We start from the raw sequence: 13,822 nt of genomic DNA, 5'->3' as shown, positions 1-13,822 counted from the left end.
AATCATGGCGGAAGGCACCTCTTCACAGGGTGGCAGGAGAGAGACAGAATGCCAGCAGAGGCAATGCCAGATGCTTATAAAAGCATCAGATCTCATGAGAATTCACTCACTGTTAGAAAAACAGGATGGGGGAAACTGCCCCCATGATTCCAATTACGTTCTCCCACTGGGTCCCTCCCACAACACGTGGGGATTACAGAATTACAATTCAAGATGAGATTTGGGTGGGGACACAAAGACAAACCATATCAGATGGTGAGGATCAAAAAACTAGCTATTGGGTACTATGCTCACTACCTGGCTGACAAAATCATTTGTACACCAAACCCCAGCAGCACACAATTTACCCATGTAACAAATCTGCACATGCACCCCCAACCCTAAAATAAAAGTTAAACTATCGCAAGGACAAAAAACCAAACACCGCATGTTCTCACTCATTGGTGGGAATTGAACAATGAGAACACATGGACACAGGAAGGGAAACATCACACACGGGGGACTGTTGTGGGGTGGGGGGAGGGGGGAGGGATAGTATTAGGAGATACACCTAATGCTAAATGACGAGTTAATGGGTGCAACACACCAACATGGCACATGTAACAAACCTGCATGTTGTGCACATGTACCCTAAAACTTAAAGTATAATAATAATAAAATTTAAAAAAACCAGAAACTAATGAAAGATTACATGAAAAAAGAACAAGTCAATTAAAGAAAGCAAAGAAAAGGTATAGACATGAAAAACAGTGTAAGTGATAATCAAAACTTGATAAATTTAAAAAAAAAAACTATGATGAGAAGTGACTTTGCACCCATTAGGATGGTTACTATTATTTAAAAAAAAAAACAAAAAAACAAGGCCAGGCATGGTGGCTCACATTTGTAATCCCAGCACTTTGGGAGGCCGAGGCGGGTGGATCATGAGGTCAAGAGATCGAGACCATCCTGGCCAACATAGTGAAACCCCATCTCTACTAAAAATACAAAACTTAGCTGGGCATGGTGGTGCACGCCTGTAATCCCAGCTATTCAGGAGGCTGAGGCAGGAGAATCACTTGAACCCAGGAGGCAGAGGTTGCAGTGAGCCAAGATCGTGCCACTGCACTCCAGCCTGGTGACACAGCGAGACTCCACCTCAAAAAAAAAAAAATCCAGAAAATAAGTATTGCCAAGGATGAAGAGAAACTGGAATCCGTGGCGATGCCAGTGGGAACATAAAATAGTACAGTCACTGTGGAAAACAGTATGGCAATTCCTCAAAAATTAAACACAGAATTACCGTGTGATCTACCAATTCCACTTCTGGGTATGTAAACAATTGCAAAAAGATGGAAACAACCCAAATGCCTATCAACGGATGAATAAACAAAATGTAGTATAGGATGAGTGTCCCTTATCTGAAATGCTTGGGACCAGAAGTGTTTCAGATTTTGAAATTATTTGGATTTCTTAATATTTGCATTATACTTTCCAGTTGAGCATCCCTAATCTGAAAATTCAAAACCGGAAATGCTCCAACGTGCATTTCCTTTAAGTGTCATTTGGGCACTGGAAAAGTGTCAGATTGTGGAGCCTTTTAGATTTTGGATTTTCAGAATTGGGGTGTTCATATATACAGACAATAGATTATTATTAAGTCTTAAAAAGGAATGAAATATTGATACATGTTACAACATGGATGACCCTTGAGAACATTATATTAAGTGAAATAAGCCAGTAACAAAAAGACAAACACTGTATGATTCTACCTATATGAGTTACCTAGGGACCTCAAATTCATAGGAACAGAAAGTAGAAAGGTGGCTGTCAGGGGCTGGGAGAAGGGGAGAAGGAGGAGTTATTGTTTAATGACTATAAAGTTTCAATTTGGGAGATGGGTAATGGTGTTGATGGTACAACAATACGAATGTACTTATGCCACTGAATTGTACACTTAGAACACAGTTAAAATGGTAAAATTTTTTTTTTTCTTTTCAGAAATGAAGTCTCACCCTGTTGCCTAGGCTGGAGTGCAGTGGCACGATCACAGCTCTCTGTACCTCGACCTCCCAGGCTCAAGCGATCCTCCTGCCTCAGCCTCCCAAGTAGTTGGGACTACAGGCACATGCCACCATGCCCAGCTATTTTTTTTTTTTTTTTCTTGTAGAGACAGGATTTCCCTATGTTGCCCAGGCTGGTCTCAAACTCCTGGGCTCCAGTGATCCTTCTGCCTTGGCCTTCCCAAATGCTGGGATTACAGGCATGAGCCACCACACCTGGCCTAAAATAAATTTTATGTTTTATATATATATATATATATATATATATATATATATATATATATATCTCACCATCAAAAAAAAGTAAATTAGACAAAGCTGAGGAAAGAATTAGTGTACTGAAAGGATACCACTGAGAAATTCTACCCAAATAAAACCTAAAAAGATATAGAAAATATGAAAGAAGGCTTAAAAGACACAAAGGGTAAACTAAGAAGGTCTAACACAGGTCTAATAAGAGTTCCACTTGGAGAAAACAGCAAGGATACGAGAAAAGCAATATTCAAAATAAGCATGACCAAGAATTATACAGAAGTGAAGGCAGATTGAGTGTTCAAAGCGAAAAGTCCTACGCAAGATAAATGGAAAATCATGTATGCATGGAGACACATTTTAATGAAACCACAGGGCATAATTAACTGATAACAGACTTCTCAACAATGATAGAAGCCTAATAAGAATTAAGCAATACTGGCAAAGTGCTAATAAAAACTAGCAGTCAACCTGTATTTTATATGCAGCCAAATTACTATTCAAAATAAAGTGAAATCATGACATTTTCAAACATATACACACAGTCACAGACTGTCACTGAAAATATTGAAAAACTTACTTCAATAAAAAGGAGACTGAACCTAAATATTTATCAATAAATAAAAGGAAGTATATTCAAACTTAATAGCAGTTAAGGTGAATGAACTAGGCAAATCTCAAATCCTGCTATATATACTAATCATGCTATATATAAAATTATTTATATTATTTATTAAAGATATAGCTTTATAAATAATATACACCAACTGGATGGGAAGAATATGCACCAGCTGTGTAAGAGTGGCTAGGCTATGCTGGTGGGAGAAGAGAAAGCAAAGAAGCTTCCTCTATAACTAGTATTTTTCTTTGAATAAAAATGAATCAGAAGTAAAAATGGCAAAATGTAAACACTTATTATAACCAAACAGTACTTACAAGAGTGTTAAATACAAAAGGACACTTTCAAGAGTACATAGGAATATATATACTTTTAAATATTGTCCTATGTGCAGTGTCCTTTTCAATATTGAAATATTTAATATTCTATGCTGAAATATTTTATTTAAGACAGAAAAATGTTTCAAAAGAGAAGAAAAATAAAAAATAACATCAAAAAAACAGAATTAAAACCATAAAATCTAGGCCATAACAACCTAAAAGGTTTCCTGGGCATAGAAATCACTTTCCAATACCCGGAAATCAATTTTCCTTATAATTTTTCCATCATTAATATAACATAAATGTAATTCTTAATAAAACTTCGAATGAATCAATTCAATTGCTGGACTTAACTAAGTTAAGAGAATTTAATAGTACAAAATTTTCCAGAATTGACTAGTAATTATCATCTACTTTTATGGGATATAGTTCTTTTTTTTTTTTTTTTTTGAGACAGAGTCTCGCTCTGTCGCCCAGGCTGGAGTGCAGTGGCGCAATCTCGGCTCACTGCAAGCTCTGCCTCCCGGGTTCACGACATTCTCCTGCCTCAGCCTCCCCGAGTAGCTGGGACTACAGGCGCCCGCCACCACGCCCGGCTAATTTTTTGTATTTTTAGTAGAGACGGGGTTTCACCATGGTCTCGATCTCCTGACCTCGTGATCCGCCCGCCTCGGCCTCCCAAAGTGCTGGGATTACAAGCGTGAGCCACCGTGCCCGGCCGGGATATAGTTCTTATATCTCACACAAAAGGTCAAGTAAATTAAGTTTGAAGGTATAACAAGAGAGTCTACTATTTGCTCTCAAAAACAAAACATACAAAAAAACAAAACCTCACCTTCACGATTTCCAGACAGCAGTGGTAAGTTTCAGCTTTCACTTGTGGCAACGGGTGAGACAACATATGGAGAAGCACCTTCTGACTTTCTCCCTGTAGTAATGGACTGGCCTGAGCAGATTTCCAGCTGGTGAAAAAGTAACACAACCAAGACATCTGAGGCAAGTAAGTTACTAAGCAAAAGACTGCAAAGCATACTGGAAGGGATTTCTTCCTACTCCAATTCCTCAAACTGAGATCTTATTAAAAATAACCAATATTAGCAAGTACCCACCTAAGCATTTATTTGTTTCAGGGCAGAGGAGCTTCTGTCTTAAAGAGTATTTTTAAAAACCCAAAATGTCTTTAAATTCCCCTCTCAGTTGATGTTTATCACATCACAGAATTTATTCTTTCCAAAAGCAATAAAGACACTAAGTTCTAAATAGAAATTTGCTGATGTCCTCAAAATAAATTAACCAATACACAGTCTTTTCTAAAAATCCACATAAGAAAAAGGTACAAAGTAATAAAAGTTACAAAATTCTCAGTTTAAATTATTAAAACTTTAAAGATAAATAAACAATGTGTGTGAATAGTCTGGATGGATACCAAAAACAAATGTATAAAAATCCAAGGATTATTCATTTTGATTGTAGCCATGACATTTTTGAAGTTTAATCTTGAATATAACAGTTAAGTATCCTAATGCAGCTGTACATATACCCTTTAAAAGTCAGACACATATAAAAGCAATTAAACTGGAAAATAACAACAAAGATATAAGGTCAGTTTCACTTTCACTGTTTCTAAGTTTACACGCACCCTAAGTGTCCAATAATAATGTAATCACATTAAGAAAGAAAATATTACATCTTTGAACAAATGCTGATGATTTCCTTTATTAGGGGGAAATGCTGATGATAGGAAAAGCTACGCAAGGCTTGGTCTGCCAGCTCCACTAATTCTAAGAGATTCTTCTCTCCCTAAAAAAGAAGCAGAATGGAACAATAAATGTCAAGTTCATGTGCAATGATATTCTCAACAGCTAACGAAGCAGCTTCAAGAAATTAGACCATTCAGAGACCACGAGATTGTTTACATTTGTTTAAGTCCACTTTCTCATCAAGCAACCTAAAAATGTCAGCCTAGGTGGAGAAATGTAGGAAAATTCCCTAGCTAAATGCCACATGAGACTTTCTATTATTTAACTCTGAGTAAGCTTAAAGTTACAATCAAGTTGCCTGGTTCTTTGATTACTTCTTTGTAGCTCTACCTCCCCTAATAAAAGTAGGGCTAATGTATTTATTTTATTATAAACCTGCCTCTTGTAGCCTGACCACTAGGAACATACAGGACATTGAACACGTGTGATTAACTGACCATGCAAAATGCCACAGAGGCCAGACCCAGTGGCTCACGCCTGTAATCCCAGCACTTCGGGAGGTTGAGGCAGGCAGATCACTTGAGGTCAGGAGTTCAAGACTAGCCTGGCCAACATGGCGAAACCCTGTCTCTACTAAAAATACAAAAAATTAGCTGGTTGTGGTGGCACAAGCCTGTAATCCCAGCTACTTGAGAGGCTGAGGCAGTTGGTGGAGCTTGCAGTGAGCCAAGACTGCACCACTGCACTCCAGCCTGGGAGAAAGAGAGAGATTCCGTCTCAAAAAAAAAAAAAAAAAAGCCACAGAAATACTTCAACTTAAAGACACAATTCAAAATTCTATCATAGAGAAAACAAGAAGACAGTGGTACTAACATGTGGCAAAAGGAAAGGAAAAAAATAAACTATAGTGGTAAATAAGAAAAATTATAAATATCAAGTTCAAGGCCAGGCACGGTGGCTAACACCTTTAGTCCTAGCATTTTGGGAGGCCAAGGTGGGAGGACGGCTTGAGGCCAGGAGTTCAAGACCAGCCTGGGCAACACAGTGAGACCTCATCTCTACAAAACAATATAAAAATTAGCCAGGTGTGGGAGCATGTGCCTAGAGTACTAGTTGCTTGGGAGGCTGAGGCAGATGGATTGCTGGAGCCCAAGAGACCAAGGCTGTAGAAAAGAAAAAAACATTTCAAAGAAAATAAATAGGTTCAGATAGATTCTACTGTAGACACCAAAATGAGTAAGAATTTTATCCCTAATTCCTTAAGATCTTCAGGATCCATTTCCTTATTTTCAAACAATAAACAACTCTTGTATCAATGTCTGTCTCTAAGACCCATTAACCCTTTCATTGATAACATACTAATATTCTAATAGTATTTTTTAAAGGGATAAATACTGACACATAATTATTTCTGTAACACTGCCGTAAAGTCATCCTAATACATTATAAACAACGTAGTTCATGACTGTCCTTAATATATTTAAAAAATCAGGCTTTACATATATGTAATAAGTATCTATAAAATATTGAGGCAAAAATATGTCTACAAGTAAGCACTAAAATAGCCCTTGTAATTCTGGTAACATCAACTGTCATTCCGTTCATATCAGTAAGTCACTTCATAGAGGTACTCATTATCAAATATTAAGACATTTGTAATAACCACTGCTTTTTTGTAAATCACTGATATTAGGAATATACACCATTAATTAAAGTCTTTGTTTTACTTCTATACAAATCATATCCTTACTTTAACCTGTTAAATAACAGGTTATTTATAATTGACCCACTCAGGAATAATGTATCCCACCTGTGACAATTCAATTACATGTCCATCAATTTGAAAAGTACAGATTAAATTTTCAAAATATGTCAAAGGGATTTAAAAGAGACATTAACAAAACTTTTTACCTCTTTCTCAATATCAGACAGGAAGTTACAGGTGCATTCAATTGAATAAACAGCCTCTGCAGTTCGTTTATAAATACTGTAGTTTTCAGAATTCAGCTGTTCCAAATAGGCCACAACAGCTTCATGAATATTTGGATATTCCAAAGAAATAGGCATGTCCAAAGAAAGGAGAAATAATGCTGTTGACATAGGCTCTGGTAAAAACTCGCTTGCCTTAATGAATTAAAAAAACAAAAAAATTAAAACTTTGTTTAAAAAAAAACTTATTTTAGAGAAACATGGTGGGCTATAGTCTTAATCTAATCCAACTTCCTTTTTAGCAATTCTTTGTCAAAAACTGAAGCTTTTTCCAAAGAAAATCCCATTTCCCAACACATCATCCATCTCTACCTCTATGTCTTTGTTCAATACAAAATGTCTCAAGTCCAAATATCAACTCTTTCTCAAAGCCTAGGATACTAACTACACTTTCTTCTTCCCCAAACCAACTTCTTCTCTCCCTGAGCCCTACACCTTGTATATACCTCTGCTATTGAACTAAGGCATGAGGCCTTTTTCTCTAAGTATTTTCTGTACATGTACACAAATCTCCACAATAACCCGATAAACTGAAGACAAGAACCTTCCCCATCCCATAGCTGAACATGACAGAACTTATTAATGACATATTAATAACACAAATCAAGTATAGCTATAGATTGATTTGAACAGAAACGAGTTTTTTTCTTTGGTTTTGTCTTTTAATAGTGGAAATTCAACATAATATTTTAAATAGTTCTAAAATACAGAAGATAGCCCCTTAATTAGTATAAAATCAATATGCCCAAATGAAATATTATACACATTATAACCTTAAATCAATAGATTTAAAACTGAAAGAACTATGGTTTTTAAAAAAAAAATGGTTCTAGTTTTGTGACAGGATTCTAAATATCAATTAAAGAAATAAAAAGGACTAAAAATTTGACGTTCAGAGAAAATCTCTTGACAAGGCTCACTATTATGGCTGAAATGCTGCCTTTACAAAAGTGGGTTGGTCATGATTTATTTCATGGATAACCTACTTCAAGGATAATCATTAACTACCTGAAAGTCTTAAGAGCTGAATCAGCTAAACAACAATACCTTTAAATGAATATAGTTGCTAAATGAAGATCAGAAACTACAGAAATCAAAATTTTAGATTACACAGACATGACAAACCTCCAGATTAGTAAAACAGCAGCTATTAGAAAGTAAAGAGAAATTTCATTATTCTGTGAAGAACTATCCTTTTTTTTGTGGGCAGGGGAGGAAAAAGAGAAACTCAATTATCTGCTCACCTATTATTCACTCACTCAGTGAATATTAATTGGGCCTTACTGTGTTCCTCTACTATATGCCAGGTACCTCTCCAGTCCTGGGAACCCAGCAGAGAGCAAAATAAAATCTCTGCCCACATGAAGCTCACATCCCACTGAAGAAAGTAGAGTGTAAATCGATATACTTCCTAAGATGTTAGGTGTGGCTAAAAAGTGTTTTAAAACAGGATGGGAAAGATGAAGAGGAACAGAGAAGTAATGGGGAGTGGAGGCAGGGAAATGCTACTTCTCCAAAGTAGTAGAGGAAGGCCTCGCTAATAAGGTGACATTTAAGTAGAGCCCTGGAAGGGTCAGGAGCCATGTGGCTATCTGAGGGAAAGCATTTATAGAAGAGGGAAGAGCAATTACAAAAACTATATTTGGTAGCAAGGAAGCCAGTGTAGCTGGTTCTGAGGGATGGAGTCAGAAAGGAGTGGTGGGCCAGATGAGTTAAGACTTTGGGTCATCATAAGGAATTGTCCTCTGCTGAAAGCCACTGGAACATTTTAAACAAGTATCAAAATTGGTCTGTAGAGAACTGATGGTTATGTGCAAAAGTGGAAGCTAAGAGGCAGAGGACTTTACTGCAGTAATCCAGGCAGGACAGAATGGTGGGCTTAACCAAGGTATTTCAGATTCTGTATAGGTATTCAAGCAAGAAATGACAAATTTTGCTCAGGGATTATATCTACATATGAGCAAAAGAAAGGAATCAAGGCTGACTCTAGGGTTTTTGCCTGATCAACAATCAACTTGAACAACAAAGTTGCCATTTACTGAGACAGGCAAGACTATAGGAAGAACATATTTGGAAGGGGAAGCAAAGAATGAAGTTTGGGACATGTTCAGTTGGAGACATGTATTGTCACCCAAGTGAAGACATCAAAAAGGACACTGGATATAGATAAGTTCAGAGTTGAGGTTATATGTCTGGTCTGGAAGTATAAATTTGGCAGGCATCAACAAATAGATGGCATTTAACAATCACAAATGGGATGTATTTCATGAGGGCTACAGTCAATCCTGGGGTTCCACTCTTGAAGAGTTAGGAAGATAAAGAGAAATTAGCAAAGGCAATTTACACTGTGCTAAGAGAGTAAATCTTAATGGATCTAACTCTAAAGGCACTGCGTTCTAGTTTAAGAGAGTTCTCTCTGACTCTAGTCAGAAAAATAACAGCTGCTGTGAGAATTAAACAAGCATTAAGCAGAGCATATGGCATATAGCACTCAACAAATATTAATTTCCTTTTCTCGCTTCACCACAAAGGAATTCCAACATTTCACCCTGCATACTTGTATTTGAACCTCTTGCTATCTCAACAACTCAAAGCCCCATGCTAATGTCATCAGCTAATCTTTACATGGTCCAATGGACTAATCAAAATTTACACCCCTAATCTAAGATAGCTGTCCTGCATATATAAGCATTAGTCACATACCATCGGAACTAAAAGTGAAGATGTTTCAGTGCAAATCCGTCACCCCATTAGATAAAAAATAATCAGCAACATCATCTCATGTGCATTGGGAGGAGGGGCTATAAATGTTTCCTCTAAACCTAGCCACTCAGCAGCCATGGCATAATTCTATGAGTTTGTTAGAAATGCCAGCTCTCAGGCCCTACCCTTTACCTGATGAATCAGAATATGCAAGATGTGATTAACAATATCTCTAAGTGATCTGTTTGCACATTACCCTTTGAAAAGCACTGCTCTCAGTCACTCAACTGCACCAGGTCATTAGATTTTTTTTTTTTTTTTTTTTTTTTTTTTTTTTGAGACGGAGTCTCGCTCTGTCGCCCAGGCTGGAGTACAGTGGTGCGATCTCGGCTCACTGCAAGCTCCGCCTCCCGGGTTCACGCCATTCTCCTGCCTCAGCCTCTCCGAGTAGCTGGGACTACAGACCTATATACCTCCCTGAAAAGCTAAAGACCTTGTGTTACAAATTCTTCCTTAGCCTCAGTGAGCATCACTAGCTAAGAAAGAGTAACAGCAGTTCCTAGGATGCTCCATGCTTCTGCTTCCAGAACAGGGCTAGTACTTTCAGCTCTTACTTCCCAGATGTTTCCCCAAATGAAATTACCTTCATTTGTTTTAACAATTTAGTTTACTCAACCACAATATTTTTCACAAGATTACCAACTTATCATTTTAACCTATACATGAGAATTCTCCAAAATCATTTAAAATCAACAAATATCAGTTTCAAAACAGGCCTCAGAGGACATTTTGTTAAACTTAGGAAATCTCTACATAGATTCATATTTATTTTCCAACATCCAAATTACCTATTTGGTCAGTGGCAACTCAAAAAAACCACTTTAAAGGCAAAAAGTTTCAGGGTCCAAATTCTACTTCAATTGTTAGTGGGCTAGCAACAGACAGAGGGCAGCATAACCTTACATTTATATAAACCAAAGAAAAAATTTAACAGCAGTGAAATAGCATTTTTGTTTAGATCTCATTTTAAAGTATTTAATCAATTAATCAAAACAAATATAATCATCTAAAAACAAATACCTTAATTACAATCTCCCACAATGACCAAAATTGTTTTAATAAAGTTCCAAGTTATATATTTAAAATAACTACCAAAAATTAGACATTGATTTGTTTTTAAAAATGGAAACAATAAAACAGTAACTACCTTTAAAAAAAAAAAGCATGGAAAATTAACTTTACATTATTCTGGCACTAAGTAAAATAAATTACTGATTTCTATTTTGGTTCCTGTCCAAATAAGCACATAGATGAAAAAATACAATCAAAAATAAACTACATGATGCAACTGATAAGTTTTCCATCAATACTTCGACCCATAGATTGATCATTTGCAATACTTAATAGCAAGCAATTGTAGCACCACTAATTTTTCATTTATATAATATTAAGGAAGACACCCATATTTTAAATTCAATTCCTGTCTTAAGAGACTGGAATTCTTCCATTCTTGATGCTTATGCCTTGAAAAATTGTCACTCTTCAAAACAAAAAAGAACTTCAGAAACATAATGACTAGTAAATACAAGTTAAAAATTAAAAGTAACACAAGTGATATTATTTTCCTTAAAGCAAAATACTATATTTAAAATGCAGTGTTCTACCCGTTTTCCTGGATCACCTGATAATACATTGTGTATATAAGTGATACTTAGAAAATGGAGTTTCGGCCAGGTGCGGTGGCTATGCCTATAATCCCAGCACTTTGGGAGGCCAAGGCAGGCAGAACAAGAGGTCAAGAGATCGAGACCATCCTGGCTAACATAGTGAAACCCCATCTCTACTAAAAATACAAAAATTAGCCGGGCATGGTGGGGGACACCTGCAATCCCAGCTACTCGGGAGGCTGAGGCAGGAGAATCGCTTGAACCCAGGAGGCGGAGGTTGCAGTGAGCTGAGATCACGCCACTGACTCCTGCCTGGTAACAGAGCAAGACTCCATCTCAAAAATAAAGAAAATAGGCAGGGCGCAGTGGCTCACGCCTGTAATCCCAGCACTTTGGGAGGCCGAGGTGGGCGGATCACGAGGTCAGGAGATCGAGACCATCCTGGCTAACACGGTGAAACCCTGTCTCTACTAAAAATACAAAAAATTAGCTGGGCGTGGTGGCGGGCGCCTGCAGTCCCAGCTACTCGGGAGGCTGAGGCAGGAGAATGGTGTGAACCCGGGAGGTGGAGCTTGCAGTGAGCTGAGATAGCCCCACTGCACTCCAGCCTGGGTGACAGAATGAGACTCCATCTCAAAAAAAGAATATAGAGTTTGGACTATATGCTCTACAGATTTCCAGGAAACAAAGATGCAAATGTTTAATAACTAAGGGCAACAAAGAGGCATAGGGAATAGTTTTCCAGTTTTCATAATTTCTCCCATACCTGCATTTTAGTATGTCACTCCTTTGTTTTTGTAATAAGTACACCACGAAACACTGATGTCTGAATGATCTGAGATATTTTTACCACTAACATGCAAATTCAGAGATAACCTCACATTTAAAAATACAGTCAGTAAGAAGATTTTAAAGAAATATTTACACATATTAAAATCACTTTTAACAGACTTCATACAATGGAATATTTTGTAATAAAAGTTAACAAATTAATGATATAGGCAACAATAGTTATGAACTTCAAAAAGGAGTCGAGAGAGTACATACTTTATAATTTCATTTAAAAAACATTCAAAACAGGCCAATTGATCTATAGTGACTGAAGTCAGAAAGGAGTGTGGCTTGGAGAAGGAGGGAGAGGTAACAGATGGGAAGGGGCCTTTGGAATGCTGGTAACATTCTATTTTCTGTTATGCGGGTGGTCACTTTTTAAAGACAGATAGATACGTTCACTTAGTAGAAAAAGCACTGAACTATGTACTTTTCTGAATGGATATGAAAGTTTAAAAAAAAAAAGCCTTTACAGAATTAATGTTTTTTTCCTGATAGCATTTTAAAAATCATTTAAAAATTTAAGTGTTCTGATTAAACTAACAGTGCACAATTTCAGAAACTGTAATTAGCAAACGCACAGAAGAGACATCAGCCTTAGGCACTTTCAAAAACTGGTTCTTTTTAATAATTTCCCGGCCATATATTCTCACAATTATCTTTTCCGTGTACTACTCTTTTTATCCATTCTTTAGTTAAAAACAATAAAACTTATGAAACTATATTTTTAAATTATGCTTATAATAAAAACATGCTTAAGCATTCAGCCTTTGAACTAGTAATCCCATTAGGAATGTAAGAATCCAAAATATAAGTAAACGTGTAAGTAGCAATTCAGCATAGTGTTATTTATCAAAATAGCAAAAAAAGAAAAATAAGCAACCTAAAAGCTTAATTTCTAGAATCCTTGTGGAAATCATAGAACATCTTGCTGGTAAAATATTAGTACCCATTAAAATTTATGAAGTGTTTAATGAAACGGAAAACGTATGTTAGATAATAAGAAATGGTAAAAAAAAAAAAAAAAAAAAAAAAAAGAATAAACAGGCCAGGTGCAGTGGCTCACGCCAGTACTCCCAGCACTTTGGGAGGCCGAGGCGGGCAGATCACCTGAGGTCAGGAGTTCAAGATCAGCCTGGCCAACATGGCGAAATCCCGTCTCTACTAAAAAAAAAATTAAAAATTAGCCAGGTGTGGTGGCTCACACCTATAATCCCAGCTACTTGGGAGGCTGAGGAAGGAGAATCACTTGAACCTGGGACATGGAGGTTGCAGTGAGCCAAGAAAGTGTCACTGCACTCCAGCCTGGGTGACAGAGTGGGACTCCATCTCAAAAACAAAAACAAAATCAGAAAAAATAAATAAATAACTTTCACAGATGCTGTCAATTGGACTTAATGCAGAAAAAAGACTCAAAACTAACTTGAAATTATAAATGAATTTTTATTCTTCTTTGTACATCAAAATGTTTTTTAAATAAGCATCTTATTTTCTGAATAAAAGTTAAAAACTGAAAACACCAACGCTTAAGAAAAGAAAGGGCTAGGTAAAACAGAAAAGTAGGAAAAAGAAAAGTACTAGAATAAAGACTAGCACAGAAGACAGTTCATTGCTACCATGGGCAGAAAAGCAGCTTTGTGAAAGACACCTAAAGCAACATGTTAATTAAAAAAAAACTTTCAAAAGACATACTAAGGTA

General features: G+C 36.7%; 1 protein-coding gene across 1 annotated transcript in view; it reads right to left on the bottom strand.

The window, feature by feature from the left end:
• Positions 1 to 13,822, bottom strand: part of RTTN (rotatin) — a 211,170-nt gene that overhangs the window by 166,424 nt on the left and 30,924 nt on the right. The window contains exons 12-14 of the mRNA XM_030810284.1: positions 6,845 to 7,057; positions 4,921 to 5,033; positions 4,069 to 4,195 (exon numbers count right to left, since the gene is read on the bottom strand). Of these exons, the coding sequence (XP_030666144.1) occupies positions 4,069 to 4,195; positions 4,921 to 5,033; positions 6,845 to 7,057 (453 nt within the window). The remainder of the gene's footprint in view (positions 1 to 4,068; positions 4,196 to 4,920; positions 5,034 to 6,844; positions 7,058 to 13,822) is intronic.

The sequence above is a fragment of the Nomascus leucogenys genome, chromosome 4 (genome assembly GCF_006542625.1).
Source record: "Nomascus leucogenys isolate Asia chromosome 4, Asia_NLE_v1, whole genome shotgun sequence".
NCBI classification, from domain to species: domain Eukaryota; kingdom Metazoa; phylum Chordata; class Mammalia; order Primates; family Hylobatidae; genus Nomascus; species Nomascus leucogenys.
This window is presented reverse-complemented; position numbering and strand designations above follow the sequence as displayed.